This window comes from Hippoglossus hippoglossus, chromosome 11, assembly GCF_009819705.1.
Source record: "Hippoglossus hippoglossus isolate fHipHip1 chromosome 11, fHipHip1.pri, whole genome shotgun sequence".
In the NCBI taxonomy this organism is placed as follows: domain Eukaryota; kingdom Metazoa; phylum Chordata; class Actinopteri; order Pleuronectiformes; family Pleuronectidae; genus Hippoglossus; species Hippoglossus hippoglossus.
The window spans coordinates 16,501,925-16,528,163 of NC_047161.1; the positions used below are offsets into that span (position 1 = coordinate 16,501,925).

General features: G+C 41.4%; 2 protein-coding genes across 5 annotated transcripts; both read right to left on the bottom strand.

Annotated features, from left to right (window-relative positions):
- Positions 1–2,111: 2,111 nt before the first annotated feature.
- txlna (taxilin alpha) lies at positions 2,112–8,168 on the bottom strand. 4 transcript variants are annotated; one of them, XM_034600278.1, is made up of 11 exons: positions 8,070–8,168; positions 6,888–7,073; positions 6,299–6,547; positions 6,079–6,170; positions 4,896–5,066; positions 4,191–4,385; positions 3,960–4,079; positions 3,777–3,851; positions 3,583–3,675; positions 3,391–3,486; positions 2,112–2,936 (listed from the first exon to the last, which is right to left on the bottom strand). In XM_034600278.1, exons 2-11 carry the CDS (start codon positions 7,069–7,071, stop codon positions 2,607–2,609), a joined length of 1,605 nt encoding a protein of 534 aa, XP_034456169.1. In that variant the 5' UTR covers positions 7,072–7,073; positions 8,070–8,168; the 3' UTR covers positions 2,112–2,606. The 4 variants fall into 4 exon arrangements, with proteins under 4 accessions (XP_034456169.1, XP_034456171.1, XP_034456172.1 ...); XM_034600280.1 differs by having other exon boundaries at positions 6,888–7,081; positions 8,070–8,154; XM_034600281.1 differs by having other exon boundaries at positions 8,020–8,152.
- Positions 8,169–9,179: 1,011 nt separating this feature from the next.
- On the bottom strand, positions 9,180–22,692 carry kpna6 (karyopherin alpha 6 (importin alpha 7)). The gene is made up of 14 exons (XM_034599817.1): positions 22,545–22,692; positions 19,997–20,130; positions 19,802–19,894; positions 19,529–19,628; positions 19,009–19,103; positions 18,082–18,213; positions 17,913–18,001; positions 17,706–17,805; positions 16,391–16,554; positions 16,222–16,300; positions 15,983–16,108; positions 15,435–15,562; positions 14,756–14,940; positions 9,180–14,162 (listed from the first exon to the last, which is right to left on the bottom strand). The coding sequence occupies exons 1-14, from the start codon at positions 22,546–22,548 to the stop codon at positions 13,975–13,977; spliced, it is 1,617 nt and encodes a 538-aa protein (XP_034455708.1). The 5' UTR covers positions 22,549–22,692; the 3' UTR covers positions 9,180–13,974.
- Positions 22,693–26,239: the final 3,547 nt, after the last annotated feature.

Consider the following 26,239-nt stretch of genomic DNA (forward strand, 5'->3'; position numbering starts at 1 on the left):
ATGTTGTAACTGTTGTGTTGTATTTGCAGGACAAAAAAAAAAATCTACAAGTTTGCAACTCCTAAAGCATTTTTCTCTGTGACTCCAAACTTACTCCTACACACCTGACTATTTTCATAAACTACAAATTCCATTTCCACAGGAGCTCGGTTGTTTTCACAGCTCAGTCGGAGCAAACGAAATCTTCCAGCAGCGATAAGCATTTTTCAGACTTAAAAAAAAGCAGAAGTAAGTCACTTCAGCTGGTTACATTTCGTTTACAGATCTTTTTTAAATGAGTCAACAAGTCCTATACACTATTACATCTTTTATTTAACAAGGAACAAAATATACACAGCCAGATAAAAGTACTGCAAAAGACAAAAAGAGGGAAGCATCTTTGGTTCCTTCACATGTTCAATGAGCCTTCATCTCCAACACAGGACTGGAGATACAATGATAATCCAATGGGATAATGGAAGAAATCAGGTTTGTTGTTTCTATTTCAATTGGAAATGACAGATTCTATCAGTGATCACTTTGTTATCAACGCTACATGTTAAATATTACACGAGAAAAATTGGAAAAGTTTGAGAGTGAAAACTATAATTCAGAAATTCTTTCCTCCTTATTCCCCGGCTTCGAAATTAGAAACAAAGATAACGTGAGATTCTGTTGTCTGTTTATACAGTACATCCATGCAGGACAGTGGATATCATGAATATACATTCTTAGCTAAGTGCTCGTCAGTTCAAACTGCCATAGAATAAAACCAAAAGGCAATCATTGCATAGAGGTCCTTGAACATTCACTGGTTAAAACCTGATAACAAGCTACTGCAATTACCGGGGCTGGGAGGAGACAATCTTAGCCACGTAGCCACATAACCCACCCAACCACCCACAATGACATAAAGACGGGAGTTAAACAAGTCTGAAGTGGTCGTGTTTACAAGGTCTTTAAGAGTGAAAAAACATCTCAAACTAAATAGAGGGGAAATGAACCCGGAGAGGTTCGGAATGAAACATTGAAAATAAAATACAGTTTTTATAAACTTGTCTAAATGAATAGAAAATAAACCAATTTCTATTTTAAAATGGTGCTCTGTAAGAATAACATACATTTCAATATCTTATTATGCTTGAAACAATAAATACAGATCACAAAAATCAAACACCGTAAATGGAGCAGTGTGACAAAAACAGAAAAAACACAAAAGAACTGTTCCCTAAAATGGTTTACCAGCAAGAAAGGAAAACTCAAAAGTTTTAAGCGCCGTACAGACATTATTTGTTACTATAAGTTACTCTAGTTGGCTTCAAGGAAATTGTCACTCATGATGCAAATGAGACAGTGAATGGACACGCACGCACAGGGACACACACGCATCATTTAACCGTTGATGGCTGTTCTTGCTGTGAACCTGTTAGGCTTGCGTCATCCGAAGCAGCACTGTTATTAATCTTGTGAAGCAGTTCAATGTGTGATGTGAGTCAAAAAAGGGGAATGTGTCGTAAAACAGCACAACGCAGAGGAGTCAGTACATTTACACACACACACCAATAATCTATCCCGTGAAGGGTGGTCTTTAGAGACAAAGGTGAAAATAGGACGCGCATTATAGAGCTGAATAAGTACATTTCCTGAATGACTGATATGTATCCATCATATGTATAATTTGTTGGGGAGACATTTGGTTGCTAAGATGTTTCCTTTCACTGGGCTCAGGCACTCCTGCCCTTTACGGCTCGCATTGTTGTGCTTGAAGAAAAACAACACCACCTTCATTCTTTAAGTGTTTCCGTTACAGGAACAGTGTTTCTAGCAACGATAAAACACAAATAGACACCGCCCTGTCTCCCCCCCCTGTAATCATGAGAACGGCAGCAACTGCTGATGTCACCAAAATGAGGGTGGGGCAATTTCATCAGTCGTCACAACACCTGCCATTCTATTGGATGTGGACTCTTGACAGACTAGTTGCACAAAAAAATCTGAGCACAGAGGAGAAATCTGAGAGCAGAGGAGAAATCTGAGATGTTTCACCTGCAAACAGAAGCAGCGTGAGCACGAGAAGAGCTGAAGCTCTGGAAATCCAAGCACAAGCAGAGTGTGTTTGAGTGCGAGCGCAGGGTTTTGAGTGAGAGACAAAATCTAAATATGAAATCAATAATTGTCCCAAAAATTATCAAAGTCCTGCTCTCAAACTGAAAGACAATTTACTTGATTAGAGATAGGAAATGAACCTGACCAATGATTGAACCATTAGAAATCTCATACTGGGAAATCGACTTTTTGCAAAGCATGAAATTGCTACAATGATACTATTATCTTCGTCGAGCTATTCACAGTAACTGATTTATAATGTGCATGTAAATGTGCTGACAGATGAGGCACAATCTTCTCATCGCTCTGTAAAGCCTGAACAGGACACAGGGAGTTAACGTGTGAATCCTTCTTTTAAATGTTGATCAGATTTTCTGCCTAAATTACATAAAGCTGCGAGTTTCTGATCACTGGCCCACGGACCAGATTTGATCAGTTTCTTTCAGCGGAGGAGTATCGGCTTGGAGGCTGGTGGCTTGTTGCAGGGAAGGGGAGAGGGGAGACGTGTGAGCAGCTTTGCCTCATTCCTGCGTGCTGACGGGCTGAGCGGTCGCCTCCTCCAGTCGCGGGTGTGTGTCCAGTTCTGGATCACAATGGCATAAGTGGGAGCAGGGGGCGGTTTCTGGGACAGGACAGGCGCTGGGCTCCAGCAGAGAGTCTGTGGGTGGTGGAGAAGGGGAGTCGGTCCCTGGGTCAGAGGTGGGGGTTCCTGTCGTGCCCTCTTGCTGACTGCTCAGGTTCTGGACCTTCTTGTTGAGGTCGTTCCGTTCGACTTTGAGTGCCCGCCGCAGCTTCTCCAGCCGCTGGACTTTACCCTGAAGAGCATCGAACTCCCGGTCCCGCACAGATTTCTGTAGACAAACACAAAATATGTATTTTTATGCTTTTTGTTATAAATTAATTTGCACTGACACTATTTTCAAAACTTCTATAATAATAGTCCCTGTCACATTCAAATCTATTAAGCCAATAAAACATTCACAGACTTGAGGAAGTTCTCAAAACACTTTCTGCAAAACACATCAATATCTGTACAACTAATATTCAAACTAAGAGAGGAGCAGAAAAGTATTTTAACAGCACGATGGAAAAGCTGATTTTATTTCTCTTGAAATCTATCTACTAATTCAACGTTTCTGTCCGTCTGTGGTATAGAACCGTTCATCTTATCAGCTTGACACCCACGAAGGTGCAGTGTCGAATTTAGACGTGTGAAATGTTGAATATCAATAAACTTGGGATAGACAGGCGACAAGAGCTCTGTAGTAGCGGCAGTAAAAAGCAATAAAAGCAAAGCTGCCTTACCTCCTCTGACATCTCCACAAGAGCCTTGTTGCTGCTCTCCCACCTGGAGCGATACATGGCCGTCTCCTTCTCCAGTTTCTTGATCTTTTTAGTCATCTGTAACACCAAGGAAACAAGACCATCACATTCTGGAAAACAAAACAAAAACACAATCCTTCCGTCTCACTTCTCCCCGTCTCTGTGGCACCTCACCTTCTCCATCTCCTGTTTGAATGTGGTGAAGACCTCGTTGCTTTTGGACAAAGTTGTCTGGAACTCTTCAAACTTCTCCGTGTACAGTGACAGCTGGAAAACAAAACAACTTGGATTCATATAAAAGAAACAAACACTTTCAACGTGAGGTCAATCACAGTGGAGCTATAAAAGAATAAGGACTTGTGGGAAACCTGCTGTTTGAGGTGCACTTCCTGCTGCTTCATCAGCTCACACATCCTCTGAGACTCCACGGCCTCTTTCAGCAGCTGCGGATGAGGCACCAGATACGACAGTTACATTTGGGTATAAAATCAGGACAGGTCCTTGTAAGTATGTTTTGTTGATGCATGTGCGCCTGTGAAGTGGATCATTACAAAGTCTTTCTCTCTGTCGTGGCGCTCCTCTGACTCCTTCAGCAGCTCCTGAGCCTGGTGCAGTTTGGCGTCCACCAGCTGCTGCTGCAGGTCTTTGTGCTTCACCACTTTGTCTATGTGCTGATGAGGGTAACACAAGGAGAGAGATTAGAATGCCTGCTTCACATGTGTGTCAGAACACATTCAACAGGCAGGCTGAAAATAAAGCTAGCTCACACACTGCACACTCACCTCCTCCCGCAGTTTGTACTGTTCATACAGCTTCTTCAGTTTCTCAGCGAGCTCAGTGTTCTCCTGTCGCAGGCTGGCATTTCTTTCGTTGTGCTGCTCCATCTGAGACTGGATGTCGTTCAGCGTCACCTGGAAGTGAGAGGTCACTTCCTTCCTTTTCTCCTCCTCCACGCGCGTCCTTTGCACCCCTTCCTCCTGCAGAGGTAGTGACCAATCAACCAATAGAAATGCAGCCAGAAGTGATGATCAATGCACAAATAGTTGCACAGATGGGTGACGCACTCTTATGACACTATGGTATACTGACCTGTTGTAGCAAGAGGACATGGTGGCTTTTGTTATTTTTTCAATACAGATGCTAAATAGATATATTTAAAATGGTTTTGGTGCCTAAACTGTACCAGAAATTATATTTTTTTCCATTTAAAAAGCACAAAACGGTGATCAATGATAAAAACAGCTTTTCATTATTGCTAAGGCAAATTAGAATTGAAATTTAACATGAACTGTTTCCGTTTTAAGTATAACCAACTTAAATATACGATTTAATATGATTCAGCAAGTGTTCTTTTCAAAGTCTACATAAACAAACTGATGAATATAAAAAAGACGGACTGCAGAGATACTGTGGCAGCAGGAAGTCATTTACAAAATCAATGCGGAAGTTAAGAGTCTATATTCACCACACTGGTGTGTATTGTGTACCTTCAGTGTGCGGTTGTGTCTCTGCAGCTCCCTGCACAGACTCTCCAGTTTGCTGCGAGCCAGGATGGCCTTGCTGTGCTCGTTCCTCAGGTTGTCTTTGTCCTGGACCACCTGGTTCTGCTTCTTCTGCAGCACTCTCATCTGTTTCTGGGTGTTGCGGTGCTCTTCCAGCTGTCAGACACAAAACACACATTATACAGTGATCCACAGTCAAACTAACATTAGACCTGTGTTTACATTTACTCATCTGGCAGACGCATTGGTCCAAAGCAACAACTGGCCTTTCTAAATGGGACATCTTCTGAACATAGACTCTCTGTTTTAAGGTCAAAATATACTGATCTGTTTGAATTCTCATCAATCCAGCCCAATATTTATGTTTTGCCGTTTTGTTTCTGTCTTAACGTCACATACTTACAAACAAACTGTCTCTCTTGCAAACCTACATTCACAAATAAAGTCAATAAAAAGCTTCCTACAGAACACACAGACCTGGTAGAACCATCAATGGTGCTACGTAGCACATTCACTCCCAGGTAAAATGACTCTGCAGTAGATGCAGTTTTTTTTTAATTTTTTTAAATCGGCTCCGGCTTTGATTGGCAGCGATGGAAACACGACATCCGAGTGAACACGCTAACTTCCTCCACTTTCATTTGGCAGTCTACACGCGGACACCGCACCTTTTCCAGCGCAACATTATGATGCCCATTGAAATTCCAGGCCTTGGCATTTACACAGAAAATGTGTGTACTTTTTGTTTGTCACATCTCGTGCAACAGTGATTTTTTTTCTCTTTGTATCGTGCAAAATGCAACACTGGCAGGACAGAGAGGTCAGAGCTTCTCAGTTTCCGGCGTGTATTTATTACATGAATATAAAGTAATGAAATGGACAACCTTGCTATTTAATGATTGCAGTGACAGTATCCAAAAGATCTGTTCTTTTGGAAAGATTATTCAATATTAAATTAATTGTCCCAAGCAATGATTTAAATGAAAAGAAAACCTGATTTCTCAAGAGTAATTTTTAGTCATACACTCATAGACTGGATTTACAAGCTGATGAATATTATAGATTTGCACACAATTTTTAGTCCATAAAAAAAAAAGAAGAAGCTTAAACTCAAGTATAGTGTAGTACAATTATTTTTGTATTAATTCCATTTGTAGACTGCACTCACCAGTTCCGCATACTTCTTACAGAGGCCTGTAAGCTTTTCCTCGGGTGTGCTCAGTGTGTTCAGGGTCTGCATCAGGAGGGTGATCTCTTTACCTACACAGACAAACGCAGAGATGACAGAGTCTACATCTGCACAACTACACAGTGTGGCTGTATCACAAATCCATAAAAGTATGCAAACACTCAAGAGTTCGGAATGTAAACTGTGAGCTTTTCCTTACCCAGACCCTTCACTTTCTTCTTCTCCTGTGTCTTCTTCGGCTCCTTCTCCACCCCACTGTGACCTCCATTGACTTTGCCCTTCTCTGCCTTGTCGCCTTCCCTCTCGCCAGTCAGACCGTTGAGCTCCGGACTGTGTGATTGGCCATTAGGTAGAGCGCTGGCATCTCTGCAGTAGGTACTGAGGATGTCTTCTAGCTGCCGGCTCAGCTGCTCGGCCATGTCACTCCGAGACAGTGTTGCTTCTGGAACTAGACACAATGGAGGGAAAAAACCAAAATAAAAAAAAAAATCTTGACTTGTTCCTCGTTAACAATACACACCAGCTTCACTATTATGACTTTTTAAAGTTTGTCTAAGCATCTTAACCAAAAGGTTATTATTGGCACTAATACACAGCTTATTAAAATGTCCATTGGTTGGACGTCTTCAATGTGTAATAAGGCAATACAGATGGTGTCCCATTACAAAATAACAACAATATACCCTTTCTGGATTTGACCACAGCAGTGACCGACAGGCAGTTACGTGTTTCTGAGACACTGAGAAAGTTGTGTCAACAACCCATATTGAGAAGAAGAAGAACTTTACCTTCACTTGCAGCCTCTTCACCTTGTGGAGGCGTGTCTGTCTGTGGCGTCTGTGGTTCCGACTCTTTGGGGCTGTTGCTGTCCGAGCTGTCTTTTGCAGCCACGGGTGACTCCGTCCCTCCCGCTGTGGGTGGAGAATCCTCAACCCCCTGGACGGCGGCCTCATCACTGTCTTGTTTTTTCATCTCTGGTTTACTGCGGAAAACAGGTTTTTAAAAAAAATGTGATAGTAGGCACATCAAGTTACTAGTTATTCTCAAAAACACACATAGTGGGACTTGAAGTAGCTGTTTCAGTGCATTTGAAATCCCTGCAAATTATGAAACATAACTAGGGCTGGATGAAATGGCCAAAGATTATATCAAGATAAAAAATGTCATCAGCTGCTATCACCATCCACATACTGCTCCCTTCATCTCTGTCATACATTTATTTCCTTTTGTATAAATACATTCAATATTGATACACCTCTCAATTTATACTAGACACTGTCTTTTCTCATTATTGTGAGATGTGTATTGAACCTTTGTTATATTGCTATTGATGGAAATTATTGTAATCAGTATTGATTAATGATTGTTTAATTCTCATTACAGGGTCAGCTGAAAAGTGACAGCCTGACATTGGAACGCATTTGAACCTCAAGCTGCAAACAGTCATGTGTAACTTTGGTGTAACGAGCCACAGACCGACTGAGATTCAACTGAAGGTTCTCCATGGTTCTTCTAGTAACTGTGTGTGTGTTTGATCCTTTGCACAGAAATCCTCAACTGCCACGATTAAAGCCAACTTCAAGGACATTCTCTCACAGCCCTCCTCCCTTGAACTGGGTTAGTTTATTAGCTGGTTGGTCCGTTTTCCTCCTCGTTGCAAAAAAACACACCCCGCACATGCGAAAACATGAATAGTTTTGGATGTGGTCTCACACATCTCATCACATAGTTCAGCTACATCCAGTCCAGCCTCTTCTAGCTTTCGTTTTCCCCTCGCTACCATCATGTTAGCTAGCACATGCTAACGCTAGCTTGCCGCCAGATGCAGCTGGAATAGCTCGCACGACTAGCAGTTAGCCTGTGTTAGCTCACACGTACGTGACATAATTATCTGCAACCATGGATGGACAGTGTACGTACTTGTCGCTGAATGATATCCCGCCTCCACAGATTCTGAGAGAGTTGTTTACCTGCAGACTCCAGGAGGAAGCAGCTAATGTGTCTGTGATCTGCGGGTTTCCTCAACAGCGTGAGACAGAAAAACACTTCCGGTCATAACTTTGGGTACTTCTTCTTCTGCAGTTAACATCCCAGCTCGGTGTTGTGCTGCCACCTGCAGGATTCATAAATTATGTGTTTTCTTTTGCAATATAAAAAAATGTAAAGCTTTATAGCAGCCATTATTGCAGCATGTACGTATATTTATAAAATAAAATTTAAATTTGTCTTACAATAAATTAACTGTACTGCTCTGTCCCACACAATTTCATGTGATTGTGTCTTTCTACATATGAGCGTATTCTGATATATGAATTTACTACCACGAGTTACTCTTGTTTTTCCACTTCCTCTCACTTAGTCTTATGTGAAACAACAAGAAATACGTATTTCAACCACATGCCGCTGAAATTTATTATGAGGTGGAAGTTCGAAAAAACTCCATTAGAACATCCAGAAAAACATGTGCATTGACAGACTGACCTTTAATGGACAGTGATTGTCCAATATTTCCTATTTTTGTAAACTAATAAAAATTGTTTCCCCATGAAATAAACAACTGAATCAATACAAATAGTCAGGAACTGTCCGATTAAATATTAGGGCTACATATTGTTTCTAGTTGAACCTTACATTAAGAAAAATATATTTTTTTTTACATTCTAAAAGTAGAACAAGTATAACAAAAAACAAAGTTAATTTCTCCATGTCCAAAACGTCTTCTATTGTTGATAGCCATGAAGTAAGTTTTGGTGGGTTTGGCTGTTTCCATGTCCTTGTCACTCTCAGCATATTGAAAACATGCAGGTCTGCTGATTCCATCTTACCAAGCAGGTTCATGCCCCCAAAAACCTTCTAATTTTAAAGGTTCCTTTAAATTGAATATATACCTTAAAGGTTTTCTCCACCTCTTTCCATAAAGGATTCAGACTTGGACATGTAAAGAATGAATGTGTATATTCAGCCACAAGCTAAATCTACATTTATATATGAAAGTATTTTCCTCTCCAGAGTGAGGCTGTTTTAACCCTAAGGTTCACACAAAATCACAACCATGTCTGTAATGAAAGAGGAAACATGTATTAAAGGGTTGAAACATAACTTTATTTGTTTTGCACAGTATTTCCACTGAACAATTTTAAATTCAATATATTTTCTTTACATTTTTTTTTATATTGTTGCCGTTTCCTGTATGTATTCTTTTTTCCATGTTCATGTTTGTGTGTCATGTTAAGCTGAAGTGTATTAGTTTCTCGTCACTCATTCATACCGTCGGTAAAGTCAAGTCAAGTCACAGTATAAGATGGGTAATTTTGAGCAAAATGAAAAATCATAAACAAGAAAAGAGAAAATAAATACATGTAAAAGAAATGAGAGGACCAGAGCCGAGGCTACACCAGGACTGGTCAGTGATGGCATATGAAAAGTATTTTTTTCTTCTTTTTTTTTTTAAACAAACATGCAGCATTGTAAACATTTGTAGCGTAGACATTACTTGAACAAGCCAAGCATGGCTTTAGATTTTAATGTAGACATGAACACCTTCTAGGACGGAAGACAAGTCAGGTTTGAGATATTTAGTGATGTCTGTTCAATCCCCCATAGACAACAAGGTTCCTGATCATGCAGCCCGACAAGGACAAAACTTTTACTCTAAACACAATTATTCAAAAATATAGCCCAGAATATCCTGATCAAGAAAAAGATCAAGTAACGCAGAAAGGCTTGTATCCTCACTTCCTATTTTTTTCTCTCCTGTGAAATGTTCTAATGAGACTTTTTTTTGTCCTCCACTTCTCAGAAGTGATTAGAATTGCATCTGAATCCCTGTCAATGTATCAGAACATACATATAGTTTAACTTATAATACTTTTTAATGTAAATCACTGCACAATTTCTGAATCCCAGATTTTATCTTAGAAAAATGTCAAGTAGTCACCTCTTTTAGCTCCACCCAATGGAAGGAGTGTCACCTGTGTGAGCAGTTTGTAGGTGGATCTTTGCCTCTGGGGCGCCGGATTCGCAGACAATAATTATTGCAGTCGTCTGGATTATTTGTTGCAGAATTTTCTGGCTCCCTAAACAGTACTTGAACTTGAGAGAAAAAGAAAAGCGAGAAAAGTGGGACTGAGCTCATGCGGCTTCTAATGAAAAGAAGCACGTTTTCAATGGCCTGGAGCAATCTCTCAGTCAGACTGACTGGGTCAACACAAGCCAATCACATCAACTACTGAAAACAAAAACAGCAAGTCAATAATTTAAACCAGCCTTCAGGGGGACAAGACTTTGTTAAACTAAGTTTGACAATGAGGGCAGTACCTGCATTTGTCTGCTGTGATAGTCGCTTTTGTTTTCATAATTTGTATCATGGGCCACATTGAAGTTCTACAATATTTCTGTCAGCGCAGACTTTGAGCACAAAGAGGGACTGGCTGCAGGCGGCCACCTAAAGATGAGCTAAACATTATTCTCTGCTGATTCCACCACAGGAAATTAATGAATCAATTCCAAAAACATTTGCAGCGTCGCTTTGCACAGTGAAAATCTTTTAAAGACGTTTAGCATGGGAACCATCACACCAACGGACAAGTCGCTGGAAAGACCAGTGTTATGCAGTTTCTCAAGTCCTCGCCCCCCCTCGCCTTGACATTTACACTTCCTTTATTCCTTTTTTTTTGTTTTTTTAGGTGCCCACAGTAAAGAATGCCACCTTTCCAAAGAAACAATGGCTAATAATGTAACTTTAAAGATAAGGAAAAATAGAGCAGCAATGTTTTGCACAAAACGTGTGCACATTCAAGTAAATAAAAGATATAAAGGAAAATAAATCTATAAGTCAAAGACAGATACATAAGAACCTCCAGTCTTTGTTGGTCAGGTTGGCACTTTTGTGAATAGGAGTGCATTTTCATTTTTCAGAAATATATAATATTTTTCCTGATTGATGCACTGATTTTTTTTAAACATCTCGATTCTGGCGTTATTCGTAAGAGGAGCACAAAATTGTCCATTAAATCGAAGACTTCAGTTATCAATGCTGCTCCACATATCCTTCATGTAGAGGTATGTTCTTGATGCTCAATTTTACATGATTTGACCTCTTCTGTCTGCTGGGAGCTCACATGTTCTGTGGACCACATTTTCACTCACAGAGCCAAAACGGACACTCAAATGTATGATCGTCTGTCAATGAACCACTGTGGGTAACAGCAGCACTATGACACTATGATAATCTGCATTGACAAGGGAAATTGTAAAAATGTAATACCGAAACAAACTAAGGGGAAAAGATAAGTCGGTGCATCTAAAAAAAGAGGCTCTACCAAGGAAGTGGAACATCCTTTGGAACAGAAGAGATCATTAAGTAAGTGTGTAGATAGCTCCATGATAAAGTTTCTCCTGTGATCCACAGAACAGAGGCTCCCAGACTCTGATGGGGACATAGTCAAAGAGTTAATCTACCTCTTCCTCACACAGTGCCTGTCAGTCAAACATCACACAATCACAGTTCTGCTCCATCCACAAAGCCTAAAACTCTGACCCGAGATCGGCTTCTGTCAGAGGCAGCGCTGATCTCAGGTCAGAGTTTACAGGACTGATTTAAACCATCATTAGTCGTGTGGCTAGAAACAACTCAAGAGTTTCCATGAGGCTTCACAGCGTGTGTGCACCGAAACCTGTCTCTTCGTTGTCTCGATTAAAACTGAAAACAATCTCAAATTTAAATTAAAACGGAAACCAACGGAAACTTCTTTTTACACATAAAGAAAATGCTGTGTGCTCTGAAACAAAAAAAAGCCAAAATGGCAGATCTCACACTTTGGAGAAAATTCAACATAAAAGAAAAAAAAAAATCCTTATGGAAACAATTTTCCTTGCTCCTAGCCACTCATCTGTGTGAGATGTGTGTACAGTGTCTGCTGGTGTTGTATGCAAGTGTACATGAAGTGTGCGCAAATATATATGTATATATATAATGCAAATACATCAAAATTCAAATATATAGATATACTTGAATTCGTTTTTTGTTGCAGTTAGGCTCGTCACTGATCTGAGATATATCCCCAGCCAAACTTTGCTTGTTGTTACACCCATGATGGGACAAAGAAGCGGCATAGACTTTCCTAGCCAGGCAGAGGATAGGCTATTTACATCAACACCGTATACATATCACAAAGGACCCATGCAAAAATCATTATCTTATCAGTTGTCATTCCTATTCCTCAAAAATATGGTGATATAGAATGCCATAGGTTACATATCGACTCTACCGCTATGAGAAACTCCACCACCTTCACTACACTATCACTATTAACACCACCAAACCAATTAGTTGTGGACCAGTTCCCACTTTTTAGTTGCAAACGCCGTCGACGAGGAACGCTAAGCAGTGTACAGCAATGTCTCACAGTGTTTGTTCTCACTGTTCTTCAACTCTCTGTGCCAACTGTCGGTGTTTGGCCAGGGATACTCAGTGACTGTAGGCAGGGTAATATAACACCATGCAAAAACCCTACCACATACGACTGGGAAGGGAGGGGGAGCACGGAGCCAAGCCGACGAGCAGCCGCCACTTCACGCTGGGGCTTCAACAGAGTCAGAGAGTAAAGACTAAATACATATCCTCTTAAATTTCTGTGACATCTCTGTCACTCTACTTCAAACATCTGCAATCCGTTGAATTTTTTAAATATAAAAATAAGTTTGTTTTGCTGCTGCTGTTGTTGCCGCTGGCTCGTCCCCCTGACACCCCAGCTATGCCTTGATTAATAGTTAAATCACTTCATAATTCAAATGTATTGTTATTAATAACACAGCACACAACGAACATCGGATCTCTAACTATACCACCCTCGAAACCTGGATTTTCTTTTTTTAAACATATCATCTTAAGAAATAACCCGATTCCAAATCCAATATCTTCTTCAGAGCCCTCCCTAGAGATAGATATTTCTAAATTCTTAATTTTTTTCCCCCCACCTCAAACCAAAACCCCCAGAAATTTGTCCCATTTGAAGAAAAGTTGATAAATGAGTGAGGAACCCCCACCCCCACACATCTTTTAGCTTGGGCATCAGTCTCAGGGCAGTAGACAGCCCTTAATTTGGGGTGGACAAACCCCACCTCCCATAAAAAGAAAAAAACCCACCCACTCCCATACAGATATGATTCCTTTTCCCATTTGCAGATATGCAGAGACCAGTCTAAGGAAAAAGAATCACAAGCACTAATAAGGAGCACATAAATAAGGGTTGGGGAAAAAATAATGAATCATTAAACTGAAAAGGGATAATGTTACAAGTACTTTTTTTGGAATTGCACTAAGTCAGACTGACATCATTAGCTGGGCGTATTTCACCTCATGCACCCCCAGTTTGCAGACTTTGCATGAGGATACATGGGTCGTCCTGAAAATAGTAATGTCCCATTGATTTTTTTTTATTTTTATTGTATATAAAGATATGAATCAACAAGCCATTGTTGCTGCCAATGAGATAATCTAAGAGCTATCAGATGGCAGGAAGATTTCTGCGTGTGCGCTTTAAGCCAGGGCAGACTCACACTTTAGGCAATGAGGTGATCGCTTCCTCATCTAAGTGTAATGGAGCTTGAATGGTGTGCTTCGGGAAACAAGCGAGTCTACCCTGCGAGAAGAAGTCAGTCCGCTGCTTGATGAGTGGGGGACATTTCTAGGCTGGCGAGCGAGACGGTATTAGTTTTCCTCCAAGGGGCAGGGGTGTGTGTGTAAGGGGACAGTGGAGGTGGAGGCGGGTAGTGACAGATCAGGGAAGGAGGCTTGGAGGTAAAACTCAATCTATGGGTCCTCAATGAGACAGAGAGGCATGGAGGGGGTATAAGGTGTATTTTAGAGGAGATTTATAGCTGAAAGCCCTCCATGGGGGCCTCCTGCTGGGGGAAAAGGAACTGCTGGTTGGCCTCGTCCACCTGAGGGGCAAGACTGCTGTCCTCGTCCTCCACCCCGAAATAGTGCTCAATCAGGTCAAAGGCCTTCTGGTAGATCTCCTGGTTGTCGTGACTCTGAAGGAACTCGATCTTGTCCAGACCTGCGAAGTTGAATAATGTTAATTCAAATGTATGATTGCAAAGTTATCATGAAAAACGTAATTCTTAATCAACAAACAAAAATATCAGCTCTAGAACAGGCAAATATATCAAAATGTCTCAATCAAAAGCTAATTTAGCACAATTGCAAGTAAGAACTAATAAGTAAAATAAAATTTGAAATAGTTTGTGACTGAAAGGCAATTCTGAAACTATAAAATATCTTCAATCATTAGTAATTCTTGAACCATTTTAGCAATTGCATGTTATTACAGGTGAAAATGGCTGCGACATGTATAGTAAAACCAGGCAGCCGATGTAGGTTAGAGTTATATCATGTCAATAAGTTTAAGTAAAACAGAAGGTGAAGGGCTGTAGTTTTCTAGTTATCTCTCTCTTGCTTAATCCTCACTGCTCAAGGTGGCCATTCACGCTGCAGGCCAAAACAACCCTCAGGCACCAGGAAATATCATATGATCTCTATGAACAGCTGCTTTATTTCCAATTCTGTTGTACTATAAACAGTATACATAATCCATCCATATCGTATGAATTTCCCCTGTACATGTGTTTGGATGTGATTTGTGGACAATACCGTAGGCTTCTTCAATGAGGCTGCAGTAAGGGTTGACTCCAGTGCCGCTGCTCTCCTGCTTGGCTTCTTGCTCTCCCAGCCTCAGGATGTTCTCCAGCCCATTGAGAGCCACCTGAACGATCTTGGAGTCCATCACTGTCAGCAGATCACACAGCGGCTTAATGCAGCCCAGGTTCACCAGGTACCTGAATGTGAACAGATGCATTAACGACTTAAGTGTTGACAATGGTGTGACAATTTCACTGTCATCATAATGTTCTGCAAAAGACACATCTGGCCATTATTCAAGAGCATAACTGAGGGTCTGTCAAGAACTGTCTGGACGAGGAAGACAAACACAAGGAGGTTAATTCTACTAGCTCCTGCTTTACAACCAGCCAAAATATGTTGTAGCTGTGGGTGAAAGATGTGTGCTAATATAGGGATAGATATAAAAACACAGGTCAAATGTGAGATCAGGTTTAGGATTATACATGTTCTTTAAAAGCCTTTGTCAACGTACACACGATATCTTGACCATGAAACACCTTCTCCTGACTAGGTCATGGAGTTAATCCAACAGATCTGGTACTGACATATTAATTTAGCAAAGACATGAGCTAGAAACTGTGTTGTCCAAATCAACACTGTCATTAGGAGATACTGTCATGCACAGTTGTGTATTTACTGTAAAGCTGACCTGATCTGCTCTGGTGTTCCTCCAGAGGTGGCGTTGGTGATGGCCCATGCCGCCTCTTTCCTGGTTCTGAACTCGGCTTTCTGTAGAATGTCGATAAGCACTGGGAAGATGTTGGCATCAATTACCGTCTGTGAGGCAGAACAAGATAAGAAGTGAGGGGGAAGTAGCAGAAAGCATACTTTAACATTTCTCCCTTTTCGAGCTTCACACAAGGAAATTGGGATCGGATGGGGCCATGATGAATGGATAGATGGCCCCATCAGTCTCTATAAACTGTATCTATCTAAAACAAATCTCAAATCCAATTATTATTTGTATTTTGTCTTTAGAGATATGTTAATAATTGAACAGAATAAAAGACTGTCTTTTCTTCACAAATATAATCACATAGGTTACCTGGTCGACTAACAATAGAGTTCAAATGTCTGAGACCACTTGCAATTTTATGATGTGGAATAATATCAAGATTTCCGATTGGACTCGTGATCAGGATTTCTTACTTGCAGGTTGTTCCCATTTCAGTTCTAAGCTTTGTGTTAATGCATCACCTGTATCTGCGCTCTGTTTCCTGCGGTAATGTTCGAGATGGTCCAGCATGCCTCTTTGCGAATAGACTCCTTTGCACTGCTGAGAAGGTGCAGCAGACAGGGCAGGGCTGAGCAGTTCAACACCACCTACACAGAGGGTAAAAACATTACAAACTATTTATGAAAATGCATTGTTCATGTGTTAAATTGTTTTTGTCTTCAGACGATGTGAGCCATGTCTCTGCTTACTATACTCCCACCTGTGTTTGGATATCATCTCCAGTGACAATGTTTCCTACAGCTCTCAAGGCAGGGGAGGCCACCTTATAGTCAGTGTGCCTGCAGAAAGAGGGGATTATTAAAGAATTGTAAGTATTTACAGGCCTTATTCCTGGTGACAGAGATACCAGAGAGCACAGCAGGACTTACATGAGTAGTTCTACAAGACGCCTGCAGACGCCGGAGTCGATGACAGCCTGGATCTTATCATTGGGGCCGTCTGAGAGGTAGGAAAGTGCCCAGCAGGCATCTGCCAGCAAGTCTGGGTCACTGCTAAATAAAAGCCTGGACAGTACTGGCAGACAGGGTGACACCTATACAGCACAGACATAGTCAGGCAGAATTATTAGTGATAAGAAGCAACATGAATTCATCAACACCTACGAATCACATATGCTTTTCAATAGATTGGTAGTTGAGAGGAAAAGCAGTTTGGTTGGGCAACATCTGATTTCTTCAAGGTCACAAAAATATGAACTGGGAGGAAGGCGTTTCACAGCGTGACAATGATAAACTGACAATTATTCTAGTCCTGTCATACATGTAACCATAATTAATTGATTATATAAACTAAATAGATTCAACTTAAGTTTCAAGCAGACATTCAGACAAGAAAATCCCAGCAAAATGTCAACATGCACATCATTTTTTGGAAACTTTTTTAGTTATTAAAAAAAGAAACTCATTCACATTGCAGTGGTTTGATGTATAAAAACAGTCAACCTGACTGGCTGTGCGACAGTAGGAGTATATAGCAGTCACCTCTGTATCTGTCAACCAGAGTTAACCAGCCTATTTTAAGACTTTAATACCAGATGTAACACGACTGTTTCTCCCTTTAAGACCGAGTGCAACGTCTGTGTGCTTCTCACTTACAAGCCAGACAGGACGTACATAGATGCATTCTATTTGATATTTTACTTGACTGATTCGCTGAAATTTACAGCAGGAAGGGGAAATGCATTATGGGAATAGGATTCTGACACGTAAAGCCAGTGTTAGAGCAACAGTTTGACCGGCCGGATGATGCAACACTGTAACAAGGGCATGTAAGACTTCATTTTCTCAACCACTGAAGCAGCTAGAAACATGAACTATAAATCATTTAAGAGCTTAATCTCCCTGCTTCAGAGGGAGAAATAAAGGTTTTATTGAATGTCAGGTAGCAGGTTGTTTTCAATCTATGTTGAGGTTTTAGAATAATTCCTTAGATGCCATAGGTCTTAATGGGTTAACAGATTGATGGTGTTTAAATTGCGTTTTATCAAAGAAGAAAACTTCGGAAAATAAATATTATGCAGTCACAATACTTTTCCTGCACTAACTGTGTCATCAATCTCAGGCTCCAATGTAAATATTGTCAGAGACTCAGCTGAATTGAGAGTTGAAAACTGATTTAAACTTTAAATGGTTTAACAATGTTAACTATCACACTTCATGGTTACGTCGTGGGGTGAAATGGTACCTTTTCAAAAGCAGGGGGAGGGTTTTTTCCTCTGCAGAGATTAGAAAGAGCCCAGACCGCATTCCTAGTCATTGTCAATCTTGTGGATTTGGTCAGAAGCCTGAAATGACAAAGAAAAGCAAATCTCAGTACAAGTGATCATATCAGAAATTTATTATTGGTAGAAAAGCTGAAAGAAGAAATAAGGCAAGAGAAGTCTGAACTCACATTAACAGGGGTGGAAGGATATTACAGTTCAGCACATAGTCCCTGCAAACTGCACTGTCCCCGGCAATATTACCTAAGGCCCACACAGCCTGAAGAAAACGAAACATTGGAACAATGCAGGACAAAACAGGCACACAATGTAACTCACCATTCCAGTCACACCATTTACCTGTTCTTGGACGTCCTCAAAATCTGAGTTGAGTAGTTCTATGAAGATTGGCACTGCTCCGGCCTCAATCACCGTCTTCGTCTGTAAGGATGTGCCTGATGCGATGTTGGTAAGTGCCCAGGCCGCTTCAAACTGCAGTGGCACCAAATATTATTAAGAAACATGGAGTGTTAGCATGCGTTTATTAGACAAAAATAACCTTTCACATGTGAATCATTTTACATTAATGAGTCATGAAGGCACTGGATGATAAGAGTTTACTCCTTTTGTGCAGCGTGACAAAAATGCCGAGTCAATCAGGAACCTATTTAATGCAGAGGAAAGGCATTGCTTTGACTTGTTTACAGATGTGGTGGCATGCAGTAGCACAATCTTAGCTCAGTATCACCAAGTGGAATGAATATGATATTGAATATAATGAATGTTTGAGAAGGACAGCACCTCATGTAGCAGGTTACACTTCCAGTTGCTTAGTTTACATCAATATTGCAAAAATAATCCAATTGAATAAGACATTGCCAAGTAAACAGCATTTTCTCATTACTTTAAACTAAATAGGGTGAAACTCGCAATAATCTAAAATCGACATAAGACGTGGAGTATTTAGATCTTTGTCGCATTATGTCGACATGTATATATCTTAATCACATTATAACGCCCTATTGGAGTTTTCACAGCATTTTGCGACATCAACATACAACTTATGGCCTGGGTATAAACAAGATGGAAAAAGAGAGAGTTGTAGCTTTTACAAAAAGAAAACACCCAAAAAGGTACTGTATATGTTAGCAATGGACATTAAACTATTTAAGGTTGGGGTTTTAATACATACAACATTTTTACTTCACGTCTATTTAGTTCAGTTTGAACAAATCCTATACACAGAAGGTGTTCACACTGTTTCAGTGAGTGTTTGTACAAACTGACCTGTAATGTGCAGTTGACACTCTTCTTTAGGAACTCCACAAACTTCTCAACTACTCCAGGTGTGTTTATAACTTCATCAATTGGTGGATTTGGCTCTGAAATGAACAAAAATCAAACTGGATGTAAGCATTTTGATCTGTGGTGCTGGTTTAATAGACCTAATATTGGCCTATCACAGATGTATCGATACTGGCGCATATGTTGTCCAGTAAGTGTCAATACGAAAAAATATACAGAACATAATGTGGGAAAAAATGTGCTTTTACAACACTGTTTACAATTAGCAGAGTTCACATCAGAGCAGTGTCTTCACCGCAAGTTGTAAACTAGTTTGTGAAATTCATAGCTGAAAAGTAAACCATTTTTCCCCCATTTCAACACATGTATGAATAGTATCAGAGAGATCGATATCTGAATTATTGAATCCCTGAATCAATATCGTCCTCAGCCCCAAAGGTGCAGTAGTGGCGAAGCTCTGGTCACCAGTGGTATAGAGCTAATGTAATTGCAAAGTATGTACCTTTGGAAAGTAGTTTTCTGAACTTCTGTGTTGTGGCGAGCTGAAGCTCTGGGTCCTCTGAGAAAAGCATCTCAACCATTTCTCTGGTAATTACTCCTTCCTGGAACACACACACACACACACACTCTCTCTCAACACTTGAACCCACTCACTGCAGACTCATTGGCAAAGCTGAAATCCAATGTAAAATAAACCTTTGACTGGTCCTGCGTGGGCCTCTCTTTGTCTAGGTCGTGAGTCAATGAGACTGGTATTAGGACAATAGACACTCACTGTTACTGGAGAGCTGAGGTAGGAGTCCACCAGTGGACTCTCAAACATGGCCTCCTCTTCATTGAGAATGTCCACGTTCCTCCTCTTGAAAATCTGTTAGAGCCGACAAAGACACTGTCAGCCCAGACTATTTCTATTCCATTCTGATATAATCAAACAGAGAGATAAATGGGATATACAGGTTTGATGTTCTACCTGTTGTTCTCGTTTCTGTTTTCTGAGTTGGATGCCCTCTTCCTCTCTCCGGCGCCTCATCTCCTCTGGGTTCAGTGCTTTGTTCTTGTAGCGGTTCATCCTGTAGTTATCCTTGGCCGGACTAGCTGACGGCTCTGATGGGCACAGACACAGGTAAACATCATAATTAAGACACAAGAAGGAAACTAAGTTGTTAAGAATGTCTTTCAGGCTGAAGTTAAGAAGACCATAAATTAGGAAGAGCTGGTGAACTTGTCATTTGTTTTCTTTGACATCTGTAATAATAAGTCATGATGATAAAACAGCATGTACACAGGTCTATATATAAAATGGCCTTGTATAAACAAGCTCACAGAAACTAGACAACACAGCCTAAAAATACACACATGCGCACAAACACACAGAGCTAAGCTATTCATCAACCAGTCAGCTGGCAGAGAGAACAAATGTATTTATTCAGTGGAGTTAAATTGCAGAGTTAGCATAAAGCGGTGCCCACACAGGACAAAATGCCCATTCTCAGTATTTGTGCAGTCATGCCACCAGAACAGGGCACTGGGCAGATCCCTGAGTCACCCGGGGGCTACGAGAGAGAGAAAGAGAGGTGGGAACATAATTTAAAAAACTGCCACCAGCACAGAACGGTGCCAACCATCTGTGCCAAGAGCCGCAATTGCAACAGCGGTGGTTTCCGAGGTTAAATATCGGAACAAGTGGCGCAAATTGAGGGCATGCTACGGCTTGAGGGCATTAGCGAAACCAACCTTATAATAAAGCTTATGCATGTGTGTAATGTGTCCAGATGGTAAAGCCACAGGGCGTGGATGGTCACACGAGCACAGGTTGCAGTTGGATACTGCTGTTACTGTAAAGTGTTAGCTAGATTAGCTGCTGCACTGACTCTTTGGGCATAGAAATAGCCCTGCTGAAGGCCCGTGTCTACGCTGGCACTTCCGACGAGACCCTAACGGCATTGACCTAGGAATATTTGAACTTTTGCTCCTTTACAGCAGAGATGTTACACAGTGTTGAAGTTGCATGGATGTGTTGAGTCCGGCTGCTGGGTGAAAAGGACGGCTAAAATAAAACACAGCACCAGGGATAATAAAGTTGCCAAACAATAGACGGAGTCCTGTCTGTTTAAGGGAGCAACAGTATCTACTCACACAGACGTTTCAGTCACGGATGTTGGCTGCAACATCATGAATGGAATTAAATCCCCTTTGCTGTAGAGTGGTGGCAGAAAACACAAAAGCTATGCCTGCATGTGCGAATAAATCTGAAAGTGAATGTCTAAGTTCTTGTGTTTGAGTGTGTCGAACCAACCCAAAGCTTTGATTTAGTGATCCGATGACAAGATGACCACCAAACAGTAGTTCACCTCTAACACACTTTACCGGTATTAAAGCAACTAGAGGAGGCTGGAGGAGGAGGAACATGACTCCTGCTACGAAAATAAATTAGAATGATCAGAGGTTTGTGATGCAGCTCTGTTTTATAAACATGACATATTTCCATTTGACATGTATATTTAAGCAGGAGGGTTTTTGACACTTGTGGAAAAAATGACGAGCTTAATCATGTGAGGGAATAGTCTGGAAAACGCCGGCACCCCTGGTGTCACATGTACACGCAGGCTTCTATAGGGCTGTCAGATGCTTCTGTTATTGCACACGCATAAAAGCGAGCGAGTGTTTAATTCATCCGTTGGTGTGGAATGTACTGGCTCGGTTATTTCCACTTGACGGTTAAAATATCCCAAACAGCAATAATAAAGAACACAGGCATGATTTTGTTAACTTTGTATTGTACTTCTACGGGTGTGGAGGAGGCTAAATGACAGAGCTAACGCAGCTAGGCTACCGTTAGCACTAGCCGCCATGCGCACTTAAATCTGTGTCCGGTCCATACAATTATAACAGTGTCATCTTATAAGTGTTGGTTTAAAGCACTTTAAACCATGATTTTATGTCGTGTAGGTCATCGGAGGGCAAACAGCCTCGCAACGTTGGAAATAACTAGCGGAGCATTAGCACTAGCTAACTAGCAAGCCAACGTTACCAACATCCACACCTATGTTGTAAAGACATGAAGTGGCAGGTGAATATAAGGCTGCAGTTGCTGATACGCAAGCTAATATTATGACATAGAAGACAACAACTTTAAACCTAAGCTATCGGGTGTCTCCCCGTATGTCTCACCATGAATAGATTGTGGTGTAGCGTCGTGCTAACGCTAGCTGTTAGCCAAGTTTCCCTCAAGTTAGCTAACAAATAGCACTGGCTCTCTCGGGTTTGAATTAGGACAGTATACCTCAATTTCCACCTGATACAAACACTGCTCTGGTGATAGTTTATACAAAAAAGGACACTAAAGTGAAACAGAGACACATGATGCTACTACTACGTAGCAACGACCTGCCCAGCTAACGAGTTAGCTACCTAGCTAAACAACAGTGAGAGGATGATTTCATAATCTCTCCTCCCGACGACACGGCTCCATCTCACAACAGCGTGGGTCTGTACCCTCGAGTCGTCGGACATCTTACCCATCGTATCCTGTGTAGTTCGCTTAGGTCGAGTCGTGGAAATTTGAATCAATTTTAAATCCTTTCCACTCTTCAGGCTTTTCCAGAATTTGCTCCTGTAAGCAATATGTCTGCCGGAGACGGAAACCCTGAATATAACGACAACTTCCTGCCGCAAGAGGGCGCAGCCGCCCCACGAAACATTATCCCCACGTTCACTAATCTTCACCGAAGCGTCTGATCTCCCTCACGTGCGCAACTATATGTCCATGGACGATCAGGTTAGGCCTGGATCTATTTAGTCCTCACATAGATACATTGATCAAAGCCCATTCATTAATGGAATACAGTGACAGATATCAGAGGAGTGCAGGAGGACACGTGTCCTCTCTCCAGTGTGGTACCCTCTGGTTCAGGTTCCTGTCCGTCTCGGTCCTCCACATCTCCCTGTGGTTCTGAGACTCTGCCTACACCAACGGCCGAGGATCCCCCAGTGTTTTCCCTCGAATGGAACAGGGTACCATGGCTTATACAGGTGAGGTGCATCTGTGGTCAATTTGCTGGGAGCATTAAGTGGAAAATTACTCCATATATACTAATATATATATAAATATATAGTAATATATATATATAGCGATGCAGCATTGTCCTCTGACTTGGACCCCCCCCAAAGCACCCATCAAGGGGGACCTGGGGAGATACACCAGAAACTAACTATAGGGGGCAATGTTGTACAAACAAAGTGGAAGTGATGGGGGCTGCTTTCAGGGCAGCTCTTTGCCTTATTAGACAGAGCGGAGGTCAAGTCAACCGTGGCACGACTGAGATACTTCGCCATGATTATAATTTCTCCGCAGACAAGAATAAATGTTGTTCATGGCTCCGTCGTGCCCTCACAGCGCATCCAGAGGCCCTGGGTCGAGCTTCACTCGGGCAACATGCAGTGGCAGGTGTGCTGGTGCACAGATGGATCAGGAGATGCTGCCTGCTGGTTAGCCTCTCTCTAAAAGGTATCAAGTAACACAAACACAGGGAGCAGATTTTGTGCTACAGTCAACACGAGCATTCCAATGCTCTCAGATTCAGTCCGCGGGGCTGTAGCTGGGACTCGTCCTGTCTGATTTCACACGGCCTCCTTTGTGAGTTCTTCACCTTTCTCATTTTTAGGCCTGCTGAAGCACATCATGCAAGCAGCCTACACTTTGCAGAGCAGCAGAGGCTATCCATTAGTCAATGCCACAGAGTAAAGGCTGCCTCTACGATGGAATCATAAGAGCAGAGCAGGGCTCATAACCGAAAGGGCGGTTTTAAACAGTGCACCGGGAAGGGCCACTTCTTCTGCTGTGGTCTCGAGTGGTGGGATGAAACAAAGTGCATTTACTTCATTACTGGACTTAAGTTCATTTTACTTGCATCTGTACTTAACTTAAGTCGATTTTTTTTGTTGTACTTTTCACATTTACTCCGCTACACGTATCAGCAAATATCTGTACTTTCTACTCCCCAATGGAAATTGTAACATATTTATATTTGTAAAAGTAATGAATAAATAAACTGGAATTGATTAATTGATTCAATCAGAGGGGACGGTAGGGGTAACATAAGACCCCATCTCCTGCAGCAGCTACAGGAAGCAAATGATTCATTTGCCACCTCGCTCATACAGCTCGGAAGTGAACGGGAGGCGAAGCTTCGAATGTTTAAAAGCAGCTACTTATTAACTTTTTCTCAAGATGAAAGTTAATGTGGTACTTTTACTTTTACGTCTATTTATTTGTAATTTTGTCCAAGTAAAATGTTTGAATGATTACCACTCGTCTCCCACTGGCCATCAGCTTCCCTGTGTACATACAAAAGACCCTGCACTACATGTCCTCCTTTTTTCCGACTAAATCCAAGCTGCTGTAATGCAAAGAGAAAGGGGATCCAAATTAACAAACAGGAAGACCCCTCCTGATGACCTCATTAGTGGCCGGTGCCTGTCTGTGCTGAGCCAGCAATACTGAGCGGCCACACTGCGTTTTCAACAAGCAAATTAACAATGCTCCTGCAGCACGACGAGAGCAAAAAACTGGATGTTGATTAAGTGCAATTTCATCAAAATTAGTTGTTCAGTTGAGTCTGAAAAGAAGATACAGCGTTTGTTGATTGTGTTTTCGTCCACACAGGCTGTGTTTGGGGACTGGATATCGAAGCAATTAAAAGATCTCTGTCTGAGGATCTACACATTTCTACGCTGGATGCTTTTTGTGACTGTTGATCATTTTCATTCGTGGGAAGATTATATTTTATCCAGCTTGGCATTGGCAAGTGCCTGCCCCGCTTGTATCATGTCCCTGACTATCCTGTGTATTTATGATTAAACATCGAGTGGTGCTCAGCTCTCTGCAGGTAGAACACGCAATATGTCCACTTTTGCACATGAAGACAAAGATACATAATCACTGAGCGTGTTTGCAGAGTAAAAACTCAGTGATGAAGTGTCAAATGCAGTTTGGATTTGATTATATACCCAGTTTAAACTGCTCCTTAATTCAATTACAGCAAAGTATGTTAATAGCGCCAGTTTGTTGAAATGTGAGGATGTGTTCGGGCCGCCTGTGGGAGAGAGAACATCTGCACGGCTCTGCGCTGAACGCTTTGTGTGCGAGTTATAAAGAGGGAGGCAGATAACGCCATGGGGAGGATAGTGTGCGGAGAGAGCATGTGTGTCAGTGCATGTGGGGCGTGAATGGAGAAGAGGAGATATGTCTTCATAATATAGTGTTAAAAATCCATTCAGCACAGTCCATCCCTACTTTTTTTATCTGATGACTGCCCCCCCCCCCCTCCTTCCTTTCTCTCTCCGTCTCACTGTCTCCCTTTCGCTTCCTGACATCTACCAGGTGGCAGGGCCGATATGTGAGATGCTGAGTAGGTGATTTTAGAATATTCGTCGAGGATCATTCGATCATCCCCGCCCCGTGTGTGAGGGAGATTTGTGGGAACCATTTGAATACTAATGTGTGATTTTCACCTCACGGGATAAAAGAGGAGTCTGTGGCTGTGGATTGTGGAAGCAAGAGACAAAAAGTGACATTGTCACCGAGCATATATGGCAGCCAATTTTCATTTGAGATGAGTGGGATCTCACTTTAAATCTAACTCTATATCCCGGTTTGATAATCCCCCTTACTCTACAGACCACTCAGGGTATTACCTGGTGGTTACAATGCTTCAATCATGGTGAAAAATACCTCTCTGGAGAAATGGCTGTGTCTGCTAATTTCTGAAAATGGCAATTTGACAAGCAAGGCCATTTCAAAGAAGCCACTGACAAAGCGTATGGACTAGACAAAACAAGTTCTATTTTTACCTCTGCCATGGAGGTGATGTTTTCATTTCTGACTGCTTGCTTGTCTGTCTGTCTATTAGTTTGTTTCTAAGCGGCATTACAAAAAAAACTACTGCACAGATTGCCATGAAATTTAGTGGAAGGATATGTCAGGAATGAACCTATTACATTTCGAGTGCAGTTTCTGGTCAGGGAGCGGATCCAGGAAGGTTTTTTCACATTAACATTGTGACACAGGGCATTTTTCAACTCAGAGTACAATTCATGGATCTTGATAAAAAAACTATCTGACATGTTTAGGGGAATGATATTTATGAGTGTGTGCAATTTAGTGTAGATCCAAATAAAAATCTGGATATAGTGGATTTAAATGTGGTTTCAT